At 38.7% G+C, this 23,950-nt stretch overlaps 2 protein-coding genes across 5 annotated transcripts in view; one reads left to right on the top strand and one right to left on the bottom strand.

The window, feature by feature from the left end:
* The window catches only part of spire1a (spire-type actin nucleation factor 1a), a 37,366-nt gene extending 23,337 nt beyond the window's left edge, over positions 1-14,029 (top strand). Inside the window, exons 7-18 of one of the 4 annotated variants that reach the window (XM_060865693.1) lie at positions 1,278-1,364; positions 2,454-2,583; positions 5,443-5,490; positions 6,041-6,204; positions 6,430-6,523; positions 6,632-6,774; positions 7,967-7,984; positions 9,235-9,372; positions 9,527-9,597; positions 10,714-10,741; positions 10,855-10,970; positions 11,911-14,029. In XM_060865693.1, the coding sequence (XP_060721676.1) occupies positions 1,278-1,364; positions 2,454-2,583; positions 5,443-5,490; positions 6,041-6,204; positions 6,430-6,523; positions 6,632-6,774; positions 7,967-7,984; positions 9,235-9,372; positions 9,527-9,597; positions 10,714-10,741; positions 10,855-10,970; positions 11,911-12,166 (1,293 nt within the window). In that variant the 3' untranslated portion in view covers positions 12,167-14,029. The remainder of the gene's footprint in view (positions 1-1,277; positions 1,365-2,453; positions 2,584-5,442; positions 5,491-6,040; positions 6,205-6,429; positions 6,524-6,631; positions 6,775-7,966; positions 7,985-9,234; positions 9,373-9,526; positions 9,598-10,713; positions 10,742-10,854; positions 10,971-11,910) is intronic. The other 3 variants (XM_060865695.1, XM_060865694.1, XM_060865697.1) reach the window with 3 other exon arrangements.
* A 3,740-nt stretch (positions 14,030-17,769) lies between these two features.
* klhl38a (kelch-like family member 38a) lies at positions 17,770-21,979 on the bottom strand. Its single transcript, XM_060864868.1, has 4 exons — positions 21,742-21,979; positions 19,118-20,474; positions 18,911-19,016; positions 17,770-18,809 (listed from the first exon to the last, which is right to left on the bottom strand). Exons 2-4 carry the CDS (start codon positions 20,471-20,473, stop codon positions 18,520-18,522), a joined length of 1,752 nt encoding a protein of 583 aa, XP_060720851.1. The 5' UTR covers position 20,474; positions 21,742-21,979; the 3' UTR covers positions 17,770-18,519.
* Between the last annotated feature and the right edge of the window lie 1,971 nt (positions 21,980-23,950).

The following is a 23,950-nucleotide window of genomic DNA, read 5'->3' as shown; positions in this document are numbered from 1 at the left end:
TCCTTCAAAAATAAAATAAAATTAAAGAAAAAAACTGTCAGTGCAAAATTCAGTACAAATGATAATGTATTAGCACAAGAGCATTAATATAACTGGGATCTAAAACGCAGTCGGATCTACTTTCCAAGTCATGCTGTTGTAGAAAACCCAATCAAACCCAACCTGGTTATTTGTATGTAAGACCACAAGGAGCTCTCGAATGAGATTTGTTTGCTTGAGTGCAATTCTAAAGCTTATCCTATTACTTCTACATACACTGCTGGGCCCCTGAGCAAGGCCCTTAACTCACAATTGCTCAGTTGTATAAAATGAGATAAATTGTTAATCACTCTGGATAAGGTCATCTGCCAAATATTATAAATGTGAATGTAGTCTTCTTATGTCTTATTTATATTCATTCTATTTTAACTTCTTTAATTTACTTTATTGATATGTGAGTGTTCATTTCACTGCAAGTTGTATACTGTGTATAATTGCGTACAAATCTTCTCATCTGAAGTGCCGATGGTGTCAGCGTTCTGTGAGCAAGGTCTTACATTTGGATGTGTCCTCATATTTATGAGACATGACAGCAAGCAATAATTATGAGCTAACATGTATATAGTGTGCCAATATGTTGATATTAGGCTTGCAAATGTAAGTGTAATTTGTCATGTTAAGGCTCTGGGAATATAAGCACACAAGGTCGGACTTTCAGTTTTTCAGGTCAAACAGGGAAGGTCACTTTTTCTGTTTGTTTGTTTTTTTTGTCCCTGCATGACTGGCTGAGGTGGAGTCTTCACATTTCACTTTTTATTGCTCTATTGTGTTTATATCCAGAGTAGAGTTTACTCAGAAAAGTGTTTACTCGGCTTATCAGAAGATGAAGGCATTTTTACAGTATCTGCTGTAAAAGTGTAAGGTTATGTAATTAAATTGTAAAGGTACGATACCCTGTGGAGGTCTCATGCCATTCGTATAACTTCAGCAGTGTGTACAACAAGCAAAACTTTTATTTGACTCACACACCTTTCCTTAGATAATTATGTGTAATGCTGTTTGTCTTGATGAAGTGCCATTGTTTCATTCCATAAACGCACATTGCAATCCTCAGGACTGTGAAGTCCATAGCAGACAAACTTGTTAGGTCACAGCTCTAAATGACACGATTCCTCTTCCTATTCAACATTACTCTCTATGTATGTAATGAAGCTGTCCGCCTGCTTTTTTAGTGACTACATCGGTGACTATATATAGATCTGACTTGTGACTTATTTTAATGTCTCTCTGTCTTTCAGGTGAATGGGGACATTCCTCCCAGGTTAAAGAAGAGTGCTCATGAGGTCATACTGGAGTTTATACGCTCCAGACCTCCTCTGAATCCAGTCAGTGAATACACACACACACACACACACACAAACAAACAGACACACAAACATTCATACACACACACAGACACAAACACACACACAGACACACACACACAGACACACGCACAGAGACATAGACACACAAAGACACAAACACACACATACACACACATACACAGACACACACACATACCTACACAGACACACACACATACACAGACACACATGCAGACACACAGACACAAACACACACACAGAGACACACACACAGACAAACACAAACACACACACACACACACACACACACACACACACACACACACAGACACACACAGACACACACACACACACAGAGACAGACACACAGACACAAACAGACAGACATGGACAGACAGTGCCTGGAATAACCTTAGCTTTTTAATGCTGCCTTGTAATCTGGGATCTGAAACTTTTGTTTGTAAAGTGACACTTTAACTGTTATTTTATAAACAAAAAAACAAAAAATATATATTATTAGTCATTTCTGCTTATTTGCTTATTTTTTTATTTAATAGTTATAAGAACTTGATAATGAACACTCAGTGGTCACTTTAACAGGAACACCTGTGCACCTGTTCATGAAATTATCCATTCAGCGTAATCATATCAATAGATATAAATAATACAGGAAAGATCTTCAGTTCACAAGAGCTGTTCACATCAAACTTTAGTTGGGTTCAAAGATGCTTTTCTGCTTATTTTATTGGTTATTTAAGTTAAAGTATTTTGGCTTTTCTTCTCTGACCTCATTCATTGCTCACTCACACTTTTCTCCCCATCTGATGTTTGATGTGAACATTAACTAAAGCTGCGGTCATGGTGACTTAGTGGTAGGAACCTACGTTCTCTCTGTGCTTCCGTGGCTTCCTCCCCAGTCCAGTGACATATACTGTAGTTTGATTAGCATCTCTAAATTTTCCACAGTGTGTGAATGGGACTGTGAGAAAGATTGTACTCCAGGTTCTCAGTTACAGTATAGGATACAAACAATTCAGAACATAGATGGATCTGTTCCATGGCCTTTTTTTTTTGTCCTGCCTGACCTGTGATTCTCTCTGTGTTAAGGTCGCTGCCCGTAAGCTAAAGCCTCATCCACTAAGACCCCCGAGCCTCCATGAGAGAATCCTAGAGGAGATCAAAGCCGAGAGGAAGCTGAAGCCTGTTTCCCCTGACATGATCCGCAGGAGCCGGCTCGGTTAGTGCTCTCTCACCGAATTTGTCTCGGGATGTTATCACATAAACATGTGGCATGTTGAAAGTTTGTTCTTAAGTAAACACCTCTTAACTGTAAAGTACAGAGAGGAATTTGTACGAATTGTGTGAAATGCGATGATTACAGTAAGAATTAATTTAACACAGTGACCATGAGACATCGGTCTCATTGTTTTTACTTTGATCTACTGAAAACCAATATGCGTCTAAAACATGATCTCTCCCATCCAGAGCAATTAACTCTGATTCTTTTCTCAAACACACCCTAAATTCATTAGAACACTTGTTTTGCATGTTACAGCTAAAATGAAGTTATGAAGTTATGAAGGAATGCGTTACAATTCCTGTTTTTTTTTAGTTGTAATGTTTGTGTGTCAGTTCCATGTAAATGTTTTCTTTTCATGCTGCTTATTAAGACATGAGTGTAGAAAGGGAATATGGACAGTATGTGTGATAAAGTGCTATTGCTCATGCATGACTGCCTCTGCTGCGGCCTCACAATCCAAACAGATTTGGACCTCATTTATTTAAATGAGGCTTCTTTGCTCCACGCGTATGAATGAGCCATCCTTCCGTTGCTGCATATTACTTTCCACAAAAAGCATCTAATTTCTTTCTGTTTGCTTTTACAGTTGATAAATTCCTGTTATTGCAAATGGCAGACTTTTCATTCATTTCAGTCATCAGTGGTTTCACTGGTTTAGTTGGAGCTTTGTATTCGGTCCTAAACTTGTCACTTGAGAAATGTGAAAGTAATTAAGTCAGTTTTATTTATAGAGTACATATAAATTGTCATCCACTGCCCAATGTGTTTTACAGCTCTCCCAAATCATTCAACAGCTACCACATGCGGAGGGTGGAGGCTAACACGTGAAGACTAACACGTGCTTCCGCCAATACACGTTAAGCTAGCCAACCTCACCTTTTTTCCCTTGAATGCTGCTCATGCTGCTTCACATGGCAGTATACCACACAAGTGCTATTCACCCTCTACCGCACAATATGGTCACAGAAACCGGTGTTTGGCTGTTGTTCCTGTGATTGATAGAACAGCATGCCATAGAGAGCATGAGCAATTTTGCTCCCTTGGTTCAGTCGCGTATGGCTGTGCCGTCATTGGGATTCTTCTGATGATATGGACAATGCTTTTCTGTTGTTACACTCAGAAGTACTACTTTTATCACCTTTAGGTGAAAAAGCAGCAAGCGACCATTTGCTGATATCTGCAGCAAGCAACAAACAAGGTTTATGCAAATCAGATCTAATAAGGAAGAGCAAAAAATCCAATCCAAACGATTGGCTTGAATGATCCAATGGCACGTGTGGTCTGAGGTTTCTTCAGTTCCCTTTTCACAACATAAATTCCTACCTGCTATTGGCTCACTGTTTTTATAGAAAAAATACTAAGCTTGGTTTTATATTATCCTTTCATAAGAAAACTCTTGTTAAACATCATGTTAAATAATTAAATACAGACATTCTGTAGAAAAATAAATCTTTTGAAGGAAGTGAGCAGAGATCAAGAGTTTATGATTACTTTGCTAATCTGTTAATGTTATGGAACAGTAAAAACTCCCAAGTGGCAACGGTAGAGTTCGCTGCACACTCACAAGTGTACCAAAGTGACCTGAACATAGTTATTACAAAGAAAGATAGACCCAAGTTTTCCCAAAGGTTATACCTTTATTGCTCTAAAACTATTTTGTTTTAGAAACCTTTGTATATAATCCTACCACTTTCTGTAAGTTAATAACATATAAAATTCGAGTCTGTCTGATTTACTCATGTTAATTAATTTTTTTTTTTAGCATAAACTCTACTGTGGATAACAATTGTAGGAGAATGATGTTGCATTGATTAAAATATTCTCAGTATAATAGCAGTATGAGGGGGGGAAAGGCCTACGTAGTAGTCCTACAAAATGCCTTCCTTAATGCCTTAATGCTGTGAATGATTCCAGCCTCAGTATTGCTTTTCTTCTTTCCCTGTCTTTCTTTGACGCCGGCCTGATCGCTCAGCAATGCGACCACTTACCATGTCTGTGAGTTTTGACTCATCAGGTAAAGACTTGGTGAGAAGTGTGGCTTCTTTACCACAGTTTTACCCCCTGATCCTTTACCTAGCGCTGTCGTCTCAGACCTCCCTCTTTCCTTATTTTATTTTTTCTCTTGTTTTTCTCCTGAAGAGAAAAGGAGGATTAATGCGAAAGAGGTTAATGCATCACAACTAGATTATATTATCAGGATTAGTCTAATTCTTTGTCACTTTTTAGTAGTAACTCTAGCTACAGCCTGAGCTAGAGAGAAATCAGCCCCAGGCTTTACTTCGTATGCAGATTTTTGTCTTCTACGGCTTCCAATGTTTGCTTTTGTTTCAATTAAAGTAAAAAAGCTTTATAGGAAGATATGGATAGCAAAAATTATTTTTTTCCTTGAAAGAAAGTAAGGGCTTAGTCCAATTATAACAACTTCTATATTATACATTAAAATAATACCACACAGTTACAGTAGAAACAATATAAACTCATATTATGAAAGGTACAGTACATCTGTTGGACCTGATTGCTGTGACTCCTTTCCTCCAACGTTATTTGGCTTCCACTTCCCCATAATTTGTTTTGATAAATTGCTGTTTCTTTGTCATCGCTGGACTACGTGTGTGCTTTTATTTGCTCTGATCCTCCCACTGCAGAATGGCTTTAAACCCTTGTGTGTGTAGTGCTTATTTGCCTGAGCCCCCTGTGTGAATGCGGCTGATGTGTTGGTTATCGGTCAGAGACTGCGCAGGTCAGAATGTATGTTGGTGTTTGTGAGATCGTATTGAAGAATATGTTCCTTTCTAGGCGCAGGCAAAAGCATCAGCACTCCCCAGGACTTGTTCCGATGTTCAGGTAAAAGATCACGAACACGCATGAAATTCGAATCGCATCTGCACACGTTCCTGATGGACTGATGGAAATGTCAGGTTGTGTGATGTTTAGTATGAGAAAGTCTGGGAACATTGAAGCTGAAACTGCCACAGCTGAGCTATTACCTCACTGTGAGTTCTTACATGAGTCGGGTTTGAAAGAATCGCTCTCTGCTGTGAAGGAAATGTATTCAAGAAAATATTGTTAGGGTTTTTTCCTTGATTTGTCAGGCAAGTTGAATGTATGTGGAGGTTTCTGATTGGCCAGAGACAGGAGTGGTTTTGTCTGCTCTAAATGCCAAGACAAACTTTAAGAAAAATAATAACGGATCATCCGAGTGAACATTTCTTATGTATGGGTTGTGTTTATAATATAGTGCTGCTATGAAAGTTATATATATCCAACTAGTTTCCAATGCAATGCCACTGTTAAAAAGTTTCTATCATAATGTCTGATTTGTAGTATAGTAAAAGTGCTATAGAAAAATCTGTGTGTGTTTCCATGTGTTTGACATTCTCCTGTGCATGTGCAGACAAGCCGGGGTCACCCAGGAAGAAGATTGCGGTCAGCACGCTGGCACTGGCCGATGACACACAACTGTCTTTGAATCCTGAAAACGGAGCACCGTCACTCTCACAAAGGAAAAAACTGCTCAAAGCACCGACACTAGCCGAGCTAGAAAGCTCCGACTCTGAGGTGAGTGTGAGTTTGTGCCTCGTGTCCAAACTTAATAGCCGTGATTCTGGTGTGTAGTGAAGACGAGCATCCTCTGATTGATGGGAAAAAGAAAATAACTAATAGAAATTAAGTGCAAGTAAAATCTACTATAGCTGGTAGTAGATCAGACGTGTGCAGTATGGTCTTCTTTGTAGTTAGTAAAGGTTAAATTGTAACAGACAATAAATGGTTCTTGCCTTAAAGGAGGAGTCTAGCACACACAAATCGATCAGCAGCTCCAGCTTATCCACTTCTATGGTGGACGACACGTCTCCAGATTCAGTCAAGAGTAAAAGAAGTAAGTTTTCTCTTCACTCTATCTCACATAAATCTATCGACTAGCTTCAGCCTGTCTACTTCTATTCCTCTGCGTACTCATTCTCTCACTCTGCCCCCACCACCTCAGCCCATCCACAGTTCCTCCCCATATCGTCTACACCTCAGCCTGAGCGCCACAGGGCTCCTCGGCGGAGACACTCCATTGAGAAAGAGACCCCAACCAGCGTTCGTCAGTTCATGCCTCCGTCTCGCCAGAACTCCAGATCTCTGGTATGTTGTCTGCATGGAGTTGTCAAAAATTCACCTCATTTTACTTTTTGCCCAGAGAAGGTTATCAGTAGAGCAGACAGGAACGCAAGAGTCTGTTTTAGTTTTAAGATATTAAGATAATAGCAATGCCTGTATCGTTGCTTATTCATTCAGTGATTCAATCAGTGGCAGTAGAGCAATACATAAAACCATGCAGATGCAGGTCAAGAGCTTCAGTTAATGTTCACATCAAAAATCAGAAATAGGAAAAATCTGACCGTGCGGCATTGCTGTTGATATCGGACAGGATGGTTTGAATATTTCATCAATGACACTCGACAGCCCCTATAGTTTACACAGTACGGAGGGAAAACATGCAGGTGGAGAAGTCTTTTTGATTACAGGGGTCAGAAGGGGACTGACTGGAAATTTACAGTTTACTCAAATAACCACTCTTTTCAACAGCAGAAAAACATCTCAAACAAAAATTTTTTTTTAATTAATTAAAAAATATTAATTAAACCCGATTGGGTTTTAATCTGAAAATGATCAGAATAAAATATTTAGAGCATAAACAGATACAGATAGAGACATTTGTTCAGATTTCTTTTACATAACGCTGTGAATAATTTTAGGTAGAAAACGCACACTAGCAAGATTTAATAGAGACTCGATGAATTTGGATTTCACGTCTTGGATAAACTTGTAGAATGATTGCAGTGTGGTGATTTGGTAGAAAGCTGGAGAGATCAGTGGGCTCTAACTAATGACAGTATATTCACACAACTTGACAGCAGCATAAACAGCATTCAGAGTGGATGCTTCTTGGTGTTCGAAGAGGATTCAACAGTTTTAAGACTAGCTTAAAAATTCTGATGTTTGTGAGAGTAGAGCTAGTGCAGTATATGTATTAGTTTGTAGTTGTTTTTTCTTCAAACCACATAAACCAAAGGTGTAAGTGGTAATTAATAAAGGTGTGTGTATGTGAGTATGTAAATACGTGTGTCTGTTATTTATAGTGTATGTGTATATGTATATATATATATCGGTGTGTGTGTGTGTGTGTATGTGCATTTTTTTACAGATATAGATAGATACATTTATAGATAGATATTTATAGTTACTCTTTAAGTAAAACTGCTGATTTTATTGCTACGCCTGAGAATAAACGAGAGTTAATTAAAAGTCTTTCCTCACTTGCATTGTGTTGTAGCCACCACTGGAAAAGAAGGTAAATCCCATTCCCAGCCTCTTTTCCCTTTACTAACATTCATAACTTGGTATAATTGCCTCATTTTATTTCTTTTCTCGTGTGAATCATTTTACAATGCAGAGTTGTTGCATTGTATCATTTAGATGGATGTATATATCGCACTTACATCATCATTTGGTTTAGCACGTGCTACACCATCCGAATCATCATATCAACCTATTCAGATTATGCCTAAAACATTTGGATGAGATACCTGACTAAAGGTGTCTTTTTATTATCGAAGACCATATACATATGCAGTATTGTGCAAAAGTTTTAGGCAGGTGTGAAAAAATGCTGTAAACAAAGGATGCTTTCAGAAATATAAATAATGAGTGTTTATTTCTGTCAGTTTGCAAAATGCAAAGTGAGCAAACGAAAGAAAAATCTAAATCAAATCAATATTTGGTGTTACTAACTTTTGCCTTTAAACCAGCATGAAGTGATGGCACGACCCCCACAGAGCCCTGATCTCAACATCATCAAGTGTGTCTGGGATTACATGAAGAGACAGAAGGATGTGAGAAAGCCGACATCCACAGAAGATCTGTGGTTAGTTCTCCAAGATGTTTGGAACAACCTACCAGCCGAGCTCCTTCAAAAACTGTGTGCAAGTGTACCTAGAAGAATTGCTGCTGTTTTGAAGGCAAAGGGTGGTCACACCAAATATTGATTTGATTTACATTTCCCTTTTGTTCATTCACTGCATTTTGTTCATTTATGATAATAAATGTTTAACACTTCCATTTTTGAAAGCATTCTTTGTTTACAGCATTTTTTCACACCTGCCTGAAACTTTTGCACAGTACTGTATATACTGTATACACCTGACTTTACACAAAATGATGGGGCAAATATAGCATTACAGTGCTGTAAAGAAACACAAAGTTTGACCTTGACATGTGGTGTGTGGGTTAATAAAGGTCCGTGACAACTCATCGTACATTTCCAATCGTAGTATTTATTTTATGTATTAATGATTTTGCAACACATAACAACATAAAGAAAGAAGTCACACCCTGATTGGGTTTTATGCTGTTATGTCTTTGCATCACATACATTAGTGTTTTGTTCATGAAGCATGTCCTGTGATTTGGTAACCTGGTTTGGGGCGTTCACATACCGTGCTCCAGCTGTGTGGCTGCATCTGTTCTAGATGCAGAGATCTCTATTGTCAGGTTCTTGTTTGCTTGTAATGATAAATTGTGTGTGTGTGTGTTTGTCTTTAGGAGGAATTTTGCTACCCTGTGGAGTGTCTGACTCTGACTGTAGCGGAAGTCATGCACATCAGACAGGTTCTGGTCAAAGCTGAGCTTGAGAAGTTTCAGCAGTACAAAGAGGTGTACAATGCTCTGAAGAAAGGAAAGGTGATTGCTGCTAATACACTGAGGCTTATTTAAAGCCTGGTCTCTAGCACTACATAATTATTGCTGATTTGAGCCTGCTGGTGATGCTTTTCAAATGCTCATAATCCTTTAGGAATATGAATGAACAATACTTTTTTTTTCTCTCTGTTCTCAGCTTTGCTTTTCTTGTCGCACAAAGAAGTTCTCCTTTTTCACCTGGTCCTACACCTGTCAGTTATGCATGAGGTGAGCCGGTCGTTTGCTCCCTTTCTAGGAATTTATTTGTTCTTTCACTTGAAGAAATATAAATTACAAAGTACTTTTTCCTTGAGCTAAATTGTTTAATGCTACAGTGCTTTGCATATATAGGAACTGTTTTACTATATAATAACAACCTGGATCTGAAAGGAATAAGTCATTTTTTTTTTACCATTTCTTTTACACAATATGTTATTATTTTGATTTAAATTTAAATATTCACATCCTGATTCTGGGTGCACGGTGACTTAGTGGTTAGCACGTTCGCCTCACACCTCCAGGGTTGGGGGTTCGATTCCCGCCTCCGCCTTGTGTGTGTGGAGTTTGCATGTTCTCCCCGTGCCTCGGGGGTTTCCTCCGGGTACTCCGGTTTCCTCCCCCGGTCCAAACACATGCATGGTAGGTTGATTGGCATCTCTGGAAAATTGTCCGTAGTGTGTGATTGCGTGAGTGAATGAGAGTGTGTGTGTGTGCCCTGCAATGGGTTGGCACTCTGTCCAGGGTGTATCCTGCCTTGATGCCCGATGATGCCTGAGATAGGCACAGGCTCCCCGTGACCCGAGAATAGTTCGGATAAGCGGTAGAAAATGAATGAATGACATCCTGATTCTGACGGGTTGCACCACCACAAATTTAAGGTTTTCACAGCAAGGAAGGGGGCAAATACCTAAAGTCACGTTTTTGCCCCAATTTGAGTATTTTGGGCTCTTGTGTTAAGATTCTTGAGATGCAAACTCCATTAAGGCCATTTCAGTCCCAGATGTTCAACAGGGTGAATACTTATTCAAGGCTTGGAATAAAAACAACTTTAGGCATAAAATATTTTCAGATAGCTATAAGTGACGTGACGTGACATGATAATATACTATAATATATTAACAATGCCACGGTTAGATGTTACCTGTGTCCTGGAACCGGTTTATAATCAGGGTTCAATTTAGGGAAGTGTTTCGAAGTACCGCGTGTCGTAGTTTAGTGAATTAGTGTTTGTAAGTTACAGTGGAATAAGACAGAGACACCACCTTGGGACCTGCAGTTATTGGAAAATAATCAACCTTATCTTGGTGTCCAAAAGGCTTTACTGACCGCTCTTTTATTTCACAGACCTGTGTGTTCCCAGTGTTGTAAGAAGGTACGTATGACTACTGGCTCTTCATGTACAGTGCACATCTTAATTCAGGTGTCTTTATTATGATACCGCAGTGTGAATATTTGTTAATTCATTACTGTATATCCTTCTATAAGATGAAGCTGCCCTCCAAGCCCCATGCCCACTTGCCGATTTACGCTCTCGGACCCACTGCCCACGTAGAGAAGTCCTCACCCATCCAGCGCAACAGCCTAAAAGCCTCCACATCCAGGTAACGCTCTCACAATTTTCTCTCCACAAAACCTTTTGTGAGCGTCTGGGGATGACTGAAATGTCTACACTATATACATGTGATAGATTATTAAGATTATTATAGATTATTATTGGCCTATTTTTTCTATTTAATGTGATATTTTCATATATTTATGATGTTGACTCATAAGGGCCATTCGGTATAAACATTCTTATGTTTCAAGAAAAAAACTGCCTTCATTTCTGCCACCGCATCATCTTATTTTCTTTGAACAAATGACTTAAAGTGGATTCTACCAGCTTCTACACGTTATTTTAGCCTGTCTGTAATAAAAGTGGATTGTAAAGATATTATAGCTTTAAAACTATAAAACTATGACACCATACTGTACGTCTGAGTCTGTACCTGCTGATTAGCCATTGATGCAGCACGTACTGGTCAGTATATGTGTGTAGTATAAATACAGTCAAGACATACTACATCCAACATGTGGGCATAGACTTTGGACTTGTGATGTCAGAATAACCGCAAATAAAATTGTTTGTGTGTTTAAACTTTCAACATGTGACCCGGATGTTGTTAAACAAATAAACGTTGTTCCGTCGTGGTTAAACTTTAATACCTCTAGCACTTACACACATAAGGAGCCGACGTGTTGCCTTTCGATTATTTTTGATACTGCCAGCTCTTCTGCTTCAGTCCTGTTGTATTATGGGATAACACAGTGTGCATTGGTTCCATGCTGCAGAAGCAGTAGGTCATCTGGGTATTTCTCACCTGTCTGAACACTGAGACTTCAGACACACTGCTACAGTAGGGTAGAAGAGATATTCAGACACAGCTTATGGTTGTTAGACATGTCGCATAACCCTATCTTAATCTTGATCGTGAAGCTATCTTAAACTCTTGATGCTGTGAAGGGAGCGGATTTGATTATAACTCATCTCAATCTTTACAGACAGTCCAGGCACGGGGAGTCCACCACATCTAGAGATGAAGTGGAGTTTCCAAAGGAACTGACGGAGGACTGGAGCACCATGGATGTGTGCATGGACTGCAGGAATTTCATCAACGACATCATCAGCTCCAGCAAGCGTAGTTTATCCGCGGCTAGCACACGATCCCGAATGAAGCGCAAAACCCAGTCTTTCTACATGTCGCCTTCCAGATCCCGCGAGTTTCGTCCCTCGGAGCGGACTATCAAAGAAGTGTAGAAGGAAGCTCTGCCTTTGTGGTGTCAATGTAGGACAATATGTTTCACTTAACAAAACAATGGAGTCTCTGTGGCCTGGTGTCATTTGTTCATCCTGATTAGACTTGCTAATGAGAATGACTCGCTCTGTCCAAGATGTACACTATTCCCAGGTGTTAAAATGGATCTTGTCTCTGACTATGGTCAAAAAAATATTTAAGTAATATCTGTAGTTGCTGGAAAAATGAGCTCCTGTGCTTACGTGTTGTCCTGTGCTTCGTCATAAGACTCTAGGGATCGTTTTTCTGTCACTTTGAGTGAATGTCTTTCCAAGTGTTGGCCTTTCCAACGGTTTGACCCACAATCCAGTTCATGCTGTCTGTCGAGTCTGATTTCAGCTTGAAGAATGTCTTCCACATCCAGGATGAAGTGTAGTTGGTGTCATGGCTACTATTTTACCAAATCAAAAGGAATTGAATCACAAGATTTATACAGTAGTTCCTTAGTTTAGTGTTTCAGATGTGGCTGAAAGAATGAACTTCTGTCCTTCCTTTAACCGCACCAGCCCTGTCCCCCTGTCTCAGGAAGAAGGAAAATGTGAAGTTAAACTATGGAAATGTAGTTTACCAAAGGCTCCATAGCCCCTTTTTTTACCAGCGTTTTTTTTCTTTCTTCTTATTCCAGATGTGCATGCAACGCTGGGAGAAAAGGTACTGAATGAGACCTGAATGTATATTTTTACAGTCGTATGTAAATAGTATGCTGAAGGATCAGCCCAGACATGTAAATAATGTTTATTTCCCTGACTCAGGAATAAGTGAAGTAGACAGACAGGCAGATATACCGGTTACTTCTCAGTCTGCCCTCCTTTGCCCATTTGTCGACCAAATGCTTTTCTGCTCATTTGGTGTTTGTTTAAACTGCTGCTTTGTAAATCAAAAGATTTGATAACTGCAAAAAAATCTTTCAGGATATATATTTATACTTCAGTTTAATCGTTTGCTTTAAGACTTTAGTAGTAAAAAAAAAAAAAAAGTCAACAAATTCATTTCCCAACTTCAGCTTCTTAACATTTTGTCGGGATTTGGATGAAGCTTCTTAAAGAAGAGCTTGCTTGTGCCAAAATAACTCTACAATCTGAACTCTTGTGTGTTGGACCTGCTGTACATAGTAAATATCATAAACTGAAGATGTGTTCATGAAACCAGAGACATTTAACAGCCTGATCTATATAATCTAATGTTTACCTTGTAATCTCGTACGTTTATGTTCATATAGTTTAAAATAATATAATTATTATAATTATCTTCATGGTCTAATAATTTACTATGTTTTTAAAGAATGCACTTTCACGTGACAGCAGATGCAGAGTTTGTTGCGTTCATGTTTTGTTTGATTGTGTTTTTTTTTTTTTTTTTTTTTTACGTATTTTTTTTTTTTATTATTATTTAATTTATTTTTTTCCCTTTCTTACTAGTTACTAGTCCCATGTTGTTTGTTATTTTCCGGTGTGAAGCCGTTCGGAGAGATGTGAGCGGTTGGCCATCTGTATTTTCCTTTCATTTTCATCCTGTAATCTTGCATGCAGAGCAAAATCCCCATGTTCTGTTGGCATCCCCATGGAATGTTGACAAAAAAAAAACATTCCAGATTGTTGGTTCACTGACTGTATTGCTTTTCTGTAAAAGATAAACAATGTGCATGTAAAAGCTATGGTCCTGATTTTTTTTTTTTTTTTTTTTTTAATTTGATCGACAAATCAATTTATAATAAACATATTTCATGTAGCAATTTGGGGACTTATTGGGGACTCAATTATAAAATGACCTATATTCTCTAAAATGTGTCTTTTTTGTACATTATGTGACTGAATACGAATACATGCTTACCAGAAATGTTCACCGAGCAACTGGTTTAATGAAAGGGTTTATTTTATTTAACCTTTGACCTACATCACACTAAAGCTGAATTTAATCAGACAACAGACGATCGTGTATTTGGAGCAGATAAACAGATACAGATGTATACAGACAGTCATTGCAGTACACTGTTATTGTACATGAAAATGTTTGATTAGATACAATGGATGGGAATGATTTGGTTCAGATTGGTTCGAGCAGCGGTGTCCAATCTTATCTGCGAAGAGCCGGTGTGGGTGCAGGTTTTCATTCCAACCAAGCAGAAGCCACACCAGAGTCTATCAAAAGCCAATAACAACTGATTAAACAGGTGGAATCAGGTATGGCTTCTGCACCCATTTTCATTACTACAGTACCAACCAAAAACAGGACTCTGATGCTACAGGGGGAAATGGGATCACAAAAAACTGGACAGTCCAATTACAGTGAATGGGTGATTCATTGCTTGTTTTGGGGTTTGTTCTGCAGTATCAGATGCACTTGCTTTGAACCCAAAAACAAAGCAAATACATATTGCCCAGCAAGACGCACGTAAGAAGCACTTTAACTGCAAAAACCCATCTGTATAGCTTGTCTTGTTGCATTTTCTTTCTTTCTTTCTTTCTTTCTTTCTTTCCTTCTTTCTTTCTTTCTTTCTTTCTTTCTTTCTTTCTTTCTTTCTCTCTCGTTGTTGCAATATACGTATATGTACCGGTTTGTTATGTTTAAGATTTTGTTATTTTTCAAATAATTGATTCTTAATTATTTAGACGTTTTTGTGCCTTACACTTTTTTTTTTAAATAATTTGGGGGGGGGGGGGGGGGCTTAGTGGTTAGCACGTTCGCCTCACACCTCCAGGGTTGGGGGTTCGATTCCCGCCTCCACCTTGTGTGTGTGGAGTTTGCATGTTCTCCTCGTGCCTCGGGGGTTTCCTCCGGGTGCTCCGGTTTCCTCCCCCGGTCCAAAGACATGCATGGTAGGTTGATTGGCATCTCTGGAAAAATGTCCCTAGTGTGAGATTGTGTGAGTGAATGAGAGTGTGTGTGTGTGTGCCCTGTGATGGGTTGGCACTCAGTCCAGGGTGTATCCTGCCTTGATGCCCGATGACACAGGCTCCCCGTGACCCGAGGTAGTTCAGATAAGCGGTAGAAAATGAATGAATGAATAATGATTAAAATGCAAAGTAATAAAGACTCGCTATAAATATCGATAAATATCTGTAAGCCCAATGATGAAATCCTAGCTGCGAATGGTGTAACTGAGATCTCAGTGAGTTTCACATGCTTCTTTAACCTCCTCTATTTTTTCAAGCTTTACATTTAAATCCAATGTAAGGTATTTTCTCGTAAAGTCATGTAATCGCTGAATAGTGCATGTTTTTAGGAAGTCTCAATGAGTGTTGTGAAGCTGCTTCTGAGTTTAAGTATACTGACCTTCAAAAGGTCACTGCGTACTGATATTTCATAGGAATACAACATTATAAATTCTAATTTATCTGGTTGCCATGCAAAGGTTATACTAACACCTCTGTTTGTGTGGGCCACCTCTGAGACCTCACTTTCCTTTCCTGTGATGGATTCTCCATCAGCGCTGTGTATTTTGCCTGTGATAAAGCGCCATCTAGAGTTGGACTGTGATTTCTTAAGATACCAAAAGCAAGCAATGCATCAGCATTTTGTTTTATTATCTAAATCCAGTCCTCTGTCTCCATTATCCTGCACGTCATCCATCCTGTTCTCCTTATCTAGCAAAACTCAGAAGGCCTTCCATCCATGAGCTGGACCAGGAGTGCTAGAGTAGAGAAAACATAAACTCCTGAACAGAACAGTGTAGTAAAGTATGTTTTAATACATTAGATCTTTTGAAGTTATGAACAAATACAACAAGAGTAGATTAGTTCAAACCTACATGACTAACAACCAGCCATATAGAATACAGAGCAATAGTTTATAAAAAGGTTTATGTAGATCAGATCCATCCGAAGAATCTTACGCATAAAATAAAAACAGTGAATCAGGTGTTGTAGAACGGCTAATTTTTAATGGGGAGGCTTTGGGGTTGTATTGTATGTAAACGTGTGTGTGTGAGTGTGTGAGACAGAGAGATTTGCACTTTTCCACCTTTACAAAACATTTCATCGAATACTTTATCTTTCATTTGATCTGAAAAGCAGGCCCTGTGATGGGTTGGCACTCCGTCCAGGGTGTATCCTGCCTTGATGCCCGATGACGCCTGAGATAGGCACAGGCTCCCCGTGACCTGAGGTAGTTCGGATAAGCGGTAGAAGATGAATGAATGAATGAATGAATGAATGAATGAATGAATGAAAAGCAGGCCAAAGGTTTGAGAATGCAATCTGAGGAGTAATTTGAAGCATCCTGTGCTGTGTCATTTCATCTGAGGGAAGTGTAGCACTATGAATAAACATTTGTCCATTAGGTGACTCCTGCTGGTTCCGTTCATGCTTCAAAAGCCTCCGGAAATTGTTTCCTGCTCTCAAATAAAATAAGTATACAAATGTATACAAATGATCATGCACTTTATCTCAGAATAGCCGCATGAGGCCAATAACGTAATTTCAATGTATCTGCAAAAAAAGCAGAGGATGTAGCAGAGTAGAGCTACTACTACTAATAATAATAAAAAAAGCTAGAACAACTTTAAGCCCTGGCCAAATATAAGTTAAACTTGGTGTGAGATCTGAATTTACATTGCTGTACACTATCAGGAACAATGGGTACTAAACCTTCTTCTTGTTACTTGGGTCGTATTCTCAAGCAGTCACCATTTATACCGGTATTATTATATATCTTTTAACTGTAAAGATGCATATAGGGAATTATGGTACAAAAATCATTTCACAGGTACACTACGGTATAGCAACATTTCCTGGTGAAAATGACATACATGTATTTAGGTAAAAAAAAAACAACAACACAGCAACAAGAAAGAAAGCTGTACAGCTTAAGATGCACCCTTCATACTGCAAATTATGCTCAACTACACTTAAGTTCTGACGCTGGTACGTAATGGCTGCAATATGTCATTAAATGTGTTCATGTCTTGAGTAACCACCTCCATAGTCACGCCTGGTTCTATTACAGGGCTGGAAACATGAGTCAGCCAGCACATTAGGCGTTGAGCAGAAATATAATACAGCATATGTCACTTACAGTAATACTCTGATGTGTTAAAATTGCATAACTGTCAATACTAAAGTGTCTGCACTTCCAACAGGTCACAGCTCTGTCTTTTCTTAAAGCAATTTCATTTGAATGATCATTTAAATCAGGAATGACATTTGTGGCAGTGTAAGCAGGCACAACACTAATTTGTTTTCATGGATCTGACTCAGTAACGGATAGAAAATTTGCAGTACAATGTATTTGCATAGAAATCTGCAACAATCACACAAACACTAGCTGCTCTATATGAGAAATATTCAAATGCCTTGCGCTAAGGTCAGAACTGAAGTTCAGCTTGACATTAGCTGTGTAGATTGTGTGTTTTTTCTGGTTTAGCCATTAATATTATAATTAACAATCTGAATATTATTGTCTTGACTAAAATCCTCACAGAGAACAGGGATAAGTTGAACTTATATAAGGCTGTATATAATACAATAAATTACCTTTTTGTATAGATCAAATATCTTCATTTCTTACTTCATTGCTACACTATAGATTTTTGTACTTACAGGTTTCTGGACATGCAATAAACATTTCTTATCAAAAGCAGCACTAAAAAACAAGATTCAAGTCATATCAAATACTGTAAATGTCTTCACATCTTCACAGAACTACGGTCTAGTGCTTTTTGTGACTTTTTTTTGCATTGAACCCAGAAGACAAGGCCTTCTTCTTAAGTAAACAAAGAGTTTTCCCAACTGAAGGCATACAAGTAAACGCAAGTGCAGCGCAACAGCAGTTTCTCTTTTTCAAACAGAGGGCGACATAACAAACTGTCAGTAATTGAGCTGCTCTTGATTTATTTCCCTTTATCGCACAAGGAATGTGTTGTCACATAGTGACTTTAAATGGGCTGCTGATTGGTATTACGGTATGCCACAATGTGCTAAGAAAATTGTGTTTTCCACAGTGATACGTCCAGTGGTTTTGGATTCTAAATGTTTATCTGGAGTATACTGACAATGATTGTGGTGATTCAAACCCTCTGAGGTGGTAAGAATGTGATAGAAAGCTTGTGAATGAGCGATATTGGGTCACATGGTTTGCGCAGACAACTGATGCTGTGATCTGGGCTCCTGATCCTGAGCACACTCCTTGGACTCCATAGCAAAAACCTCTACTTAACCAGTCAAATATTCTTTGACTGAAGACACTTCATACCATCAAAGCCAAAAATGAGAATTTCAGATATGGTTGAGAGTCTCATATATGGTCCTGTAAATGAAATATTTCTTCTACAGGGGAGCCAACAAAATACCCAAGTATTAGATTGGTCCAATTGCATTAGTCAAGGTGGATTGTGTCGATTGGAAACGCAGACCAGGGCCAGAGACCCGTGGTCAAACAGCTTGTATGGTAAAGACCCTTTAGATGTCCAGACATCGGTTTTAGGGTCATAACACTCGAAGCAGTCAGAATCCTCAATGACGTCGTGGTTGTTGAGGAAGCGTCCTCCTGTCACGTAAAGCTTGTTGTTAATCACAGTCGCTGAGTGATGCATCCTCCTTTCCCTCATGTTCTCACATTTAACAAACTTGTTGGCTTTGGTGTCGTAAGCGATCATCCTTCTTGTGTACCCTTTAATGGACAAAACAGTAAATTAAATAAAAATGTACGCTTGTTTATAATTTCTGAGTATTTATTTTTATAATAACAATACAATTTTATACCAAGCTCACCTCCAATGATATAAATCTTGTCTTCTATGACAGCGGCGGGTGCACAGACATTTTTTACTGTCCTTGTCTCCATTCTCAACCACTGGTTACGTGAAATGTGATAAACCTTTTAAAAATAAAGTGAAGTATTTGACTTGTTAAGAGAAATCAGACTGTGATTTAGAGTGTATATATATATAAGTAAAATCTACCTTGTAACCCAATTACCTGTATCAATCTAACCGGATTCTGCATGGAATCCTCCCCTCCAAATACATAGATTCTCTGATCATTGGCAGCCACTGCAGGATGGAGCGCTGCCGTGGGCATTGGGGCCATAGGTTCCCACCGGTTGAACATGCTGTTGTAGCGCTCTATTGTGTTAGAAATCTGTTTATCTGCCCCTATGCCTCCAAGAACAAAGATAAAGTGCAGGTAAGACACACTTTGATGGGCATAACGCGGTTCAAGCATAGGTTCTGCTGTCCTCCACTGGTTGGTTTTAAGTGAGAGGGTGTAGACCGTGGCACTGACTGTGCTGTCTCCTGATGCCATGCTGAGGCTGAGACCTCCAACGACATACAGAATACTGTGTATGCAGACATAAGCAGCCTTGTACAACCGCAAGGGCAACTTGGCCAGCCACTGCCAGCGCTGAGTACGCTCATCATAGAGCAGCGCCTCGCGAGATGTCTGCTCATTGTTCTTACGACCCCCTACAACAACTAAAGTCTCCTGGCAGGTGTAACGTCTAGGTGTGGTCCAGAGAGGCTTTAGCTCACGCGTGCATTTGGCACTAACAGAAAACATCAGCCTCCTCACTGACTCAATGATCTCTGTGCAAAGGGTGGAGGACTGAACGAGAGGATCGTTGGCTATAAATTGGAAGAGGTATGTTGGATGGATGTACCGCAAGCGCACCTTCTTAAAGAGATCGTGGATAGCACCTCGACGAGAAAAAGGATCATGGTGGATCCAGGCCAAGAGTGTTTCGAACACCTGTTCTTCCTCAGCGCAAAGCCGGTCATCCTCCAGATAGCACATGAGTTCAGGCAGTGAGAGCTCGCAAAAGTCCTCTGAGGCAGCCACGTCTGAGAAACAGCGCACAGCCATTTCCTTTGCCCTCTCTCTCAAGCTGTCACAGTGCAGGATCTCTGAGAGGCGAATCATGCTCAGGCAATTGTCCGGGTTCAGCTGCTCCTGCAAAAAGGCTGAGCAAGCCTCAAAAAGCCTTGTGTACTGCAGCATGGATGCAGCTTGCATCAGAGGCAGCACTATTTCCATGCTTATATTAATGATTCCAGTGTAAATGTAGTCTACAATACCACTCAAAATCTCAGAGCTGATGCCTTTCAAGTCCACCCTAGTCTGGCTGCTCTCACGGAAGTTGCTGCAAAACATGGCACGGAAGTAAGGACTGCTAGAGACCAGAACGTTCTTGTGGCATGGGATCTCCAGATCTTCAGTGCAGAGGAGCATGTCAGTGAAGATCTTCTCATGCCTGAGGCAGTTTAGCTGGCACAACATTTGGGCTGGGAGTTCCTGGTCTTTGAATGGAAGGTGCTCAATGGATGAATAGGCCATTCTGTGTGAGAGGCAGAGTGAGAAATTACATTTACTATGTTTACTTATTTGGCAGATACTTTTATTTAAAGTGACTTACAATCAGGTCTTACTAAATGACACAAAAGCGACAATTTTCATGATCTTTTGACCTCATAGCCTTCTGTTTATTCGCCCTTTACTCCCTGATACGATTTAGCATAGTACTTGTACAACCAATGAACTAGTATTTTTCTTGCCTGGGCCTGTTGCTTGTTATGTATTATTTCCTCCTCTAAATCGTCAACCTTCACGTAATGCTTTTAGGCCAGTGTTTCCTTACAAAACTGATTTTAACAAGGCGGATATGTCACATTCCAGCTGTGTACAAGCCCTCACTGGATTTGCCCTTGACAGTCTCACTGTTTGAACGAGGGCATTTAGTGAAGCTATTATTGGCATGGAGTCGTCCATTTGCCCCAGAGACAGCTACCGATTTTAATTCCCCCCATATCACAAAGGCCAGGCTGGCTGTTATTTTAAGGGGTTAATCATTATTGGGTATTATTAACTACCATTACTAAGAGTGTGACGACAGAGAATGACCAGCGAAATTCCCCAGGCTTGTCGTAGAAAAAAAAAAGTTTAAAGAATAATAACAATTATCCTTTAAACACAGAAGGCATTCTTTTAATTCTTTTAAACAGAAAGGTAGTATTTTCTGGTTTAAAAATGTTGGAATATAAAATTGTATTAAGTAACAAAATGATAAGTGTTGATTAACACATGTAGTGTTTAGTTAACACCTGCAGTGCTCAAATAAGTCTGTAAACAAACACTGTGAGAATTAAATTAACACCAGGGATTTTGCGCTTCCTGAGAAAACCCCTCAGATCCCATCCACAAATTATGGTGGGGTATAAATGTATCGTGTAATATACTATAATGCAAGTAATTCAAGTAATGTCTCTGACAGATTCAGTAGATACAACAAAAAACTGAGATGTTCTTTAAGGGAATCAGTTTCTAGTCAATTTGCCTGTTTCAAAAATAATAACAAATTGAAGTCACCTTGTAATTATGGCCTTATATTATATTATATAGGCCTACTATATATGAATGAACTTGAACTACAGTAGAAGTATTGATAGAAATAAATCAAAATGATCTGAATAATGCTTGTTGTAAATAACTTACAGTATAATAGAACTATAAGTAGTTTACTATTAGTAAAATTGAAGACAATCTGCTGTTAGATTAACATTATCTCTAGCATCAGCCTAATAAATCCATTTCTGATGTGCTCTTACCTTGTCTGTCCAAAAGGATCTGCTCAAAATCAGTCGTGGTTCTGCTTCATTCGCACCCTATGTATAACAGTTCTCTCATAGGTAACTCTTAGCAAATGAAGATAATAACAGACGGACATGGACATAGAGAAAGCTTCAGTGAGTGATCATGTTAAGAGCTTGAGGTTGCTGCGTACATTCCAGGTTCCCAGAATAGTTTTGGAGACTAGATTTGTCCGTGCCTTTGAACCTCTCCTTGTTTGTTCCCACACTGGTTAGCCATACACCATGCTTACTATGTTTACTATTAGGAGGACCGAGGGCTTAGTTTAGACTGGGGACAGTCAGCAAGGTTCAGAGGTTTGTTACGCCCCTCGGTGGTCTTGTGTAACCCAGGAAGCTGGTAAATATAGAGATGTGCTGATGGCTGGGCTGAGCTGGGGGAACAGCTGGGTCTGGTTACCTTGGTTTGACTTGGAGAGGGGAGGTGAGGAGGACCACAACGTTTTGCCGTTCACCTGCCACTCATCATTCTAGGTACAGGCATAAAAATTTATGTTGAACTTTAATGTGTGGCTTCGTGTAGAATTTTTATTTAGAGAAATGCTTGTATAAACCTAAAGAAAATGCATTCAAAGTTATCTCTCATGCACCTGTACTCTCTGAATCTGCTTCCCAACCCCAGGGTCCAACAGCCTACTGAAGGATGAAATGATTTCAGAGCAAACAAGATTACTTGGGAAATGATTAAATAGAAACTAACTGATTATTTCACTTTCTGAGGTAGCAAAAGCAACACTTAAAGTTTTCGTGCCATTTAGCCCATGAAAAATTAAATATGATTTAAAAAAATATATATTTTTAACATTGTATGTAAGCATATCTGTGTTTGACCATTAATCTATATCATGCACCAATAATTTATTTCTACCAATAAGTTTATTGTTAAAGACTACATTTAGTCCTTAAATGAGTAATGAGTTAAATGTAAAGATTTTTTTTTAAATTAGCAACTACACCAAATGTGATTAACATCCCTGCTAATGGATGAATGAAGACATCGAGGAGATTCTAATGCCTTTAATTTAAATTAATTTGGTATTCAAACAAACTGAAATTTTAGTTTCATTTCAGTTTATAAATTGTGTACTAGAGTCATACCGTCAATGTGATCTGTTAGTCACTAGCATGATATCATTGAAAGTTAAGGAAAACTAATGAGTTTTATTACTCTTTTTCCTATGATCTTTATTAAATTTGTATGATACAATCTCCAGTGAATCATGTGACTTGAGGAATATTCGAAATATTTAATACGGGGGAATGAGTTCAGGTAAAATGAAGAGCACGTTTCATGCGTGAATTGTTACGTGAATTCACACATTAATGCAAAAATGATAACAAAAACAAAGTTTAATGATAATATTTCAAGAATTGTAGTTATTGTGGACTGGCACAAAAATGGTGTAGATTTCTTTTTATTAATGTTTCCATTTATTTGTCTCGAACCTGAACATCGTAGGTTGTTTTGAAATACTCTTTACCTAAGTTTAAAATATCTTTGTGTTGGACAAAAATTGCAGATCAGTCATGAAATTATCCATCATACACTAATACTGTGATGTCAATTAATGTGATGTCAATTAATTATGAGCAGCAGATGGGACTTTGGGATGTTACTCCTATCAACAGTTGCACAGAAGGGCATGACATAAGTAATTGTCAGTTGATTTTCCTGCACAGGGAAAGCCAAACATATATGCATGAAGACGGATTGAATAACATTAGGCTAGAAGTGTGTGTAAGATAATCCTCTGCAGGACTGCACTTCCCCTGTACGCCCACACAGACTGCACTGGCTAGGCTTACATAAAGGAGAAATTCACCCTGATTGACTTGCATATTAATCTTTATAATTAAAAGGTTTAACATTCTTTTGACATAATATATGACATTATGTTCATATTCACATGCATTGCTGTACCATATTCAATTACTATATGTATATTTAGTATATACATATAGTATACTATATGTATACTATATGTATATTTTTTATTTCTTATCCATCTTATGCTTTCTTTTTATTCCTTTACTTTTTTTTGTTCTCTACCTTAGTGTAAATTTGCTATTTTTATATTTTTATATCGAGGAGAGTTGTACATTTGCTAAGTTGTCTGCTTTTTTGTCTGATATTGGTGTCAGTGGGAATTTTTCTACATTTGACTAG

This window comes from Tachysurus vachellii, chromosome 3, assembly GCF_030014155.1.
Source record: "Tachysurus vachellii isolate PV-2020 chromosome 3, HZAU_Pvac_v1, whole genome shotgun sequence".
Taxonomy (NCBI): Eukaryota; Metazoa; Chordata; class Actinopteri; order Siluriformes; family Bagridae; genus Tachysurus; species Tachysurus vachellii.
This window is presented reverse-complemented; position numbering and strand designations above follow the sequence as displayed.

Excerpts from the sequence above, each read along its gene's own strand:
- klhl38a (XM_060864868.1), bottom strand. The coding sequence starts at position 20,473 with ATGGCCTATTCATCCATTGAGCACCTTCCATTCAAAGACCAGGAACTC. Across the intron at positions 19,017-19,117 it reads ATCCGGTTAGATTGATACAG|GTTTATCACATTTCACGTAA; the intron begins GTAATTGGGTTA and ends TATTTTTAAAAG. Across the intron at positions 18,810-18,910 it reads CAAGATTTATATCATTGGAG|GGTACACAAGAAGGATGATC; the intron begins GTGAGCTTGGTA and ends TGTCCATTAAAG.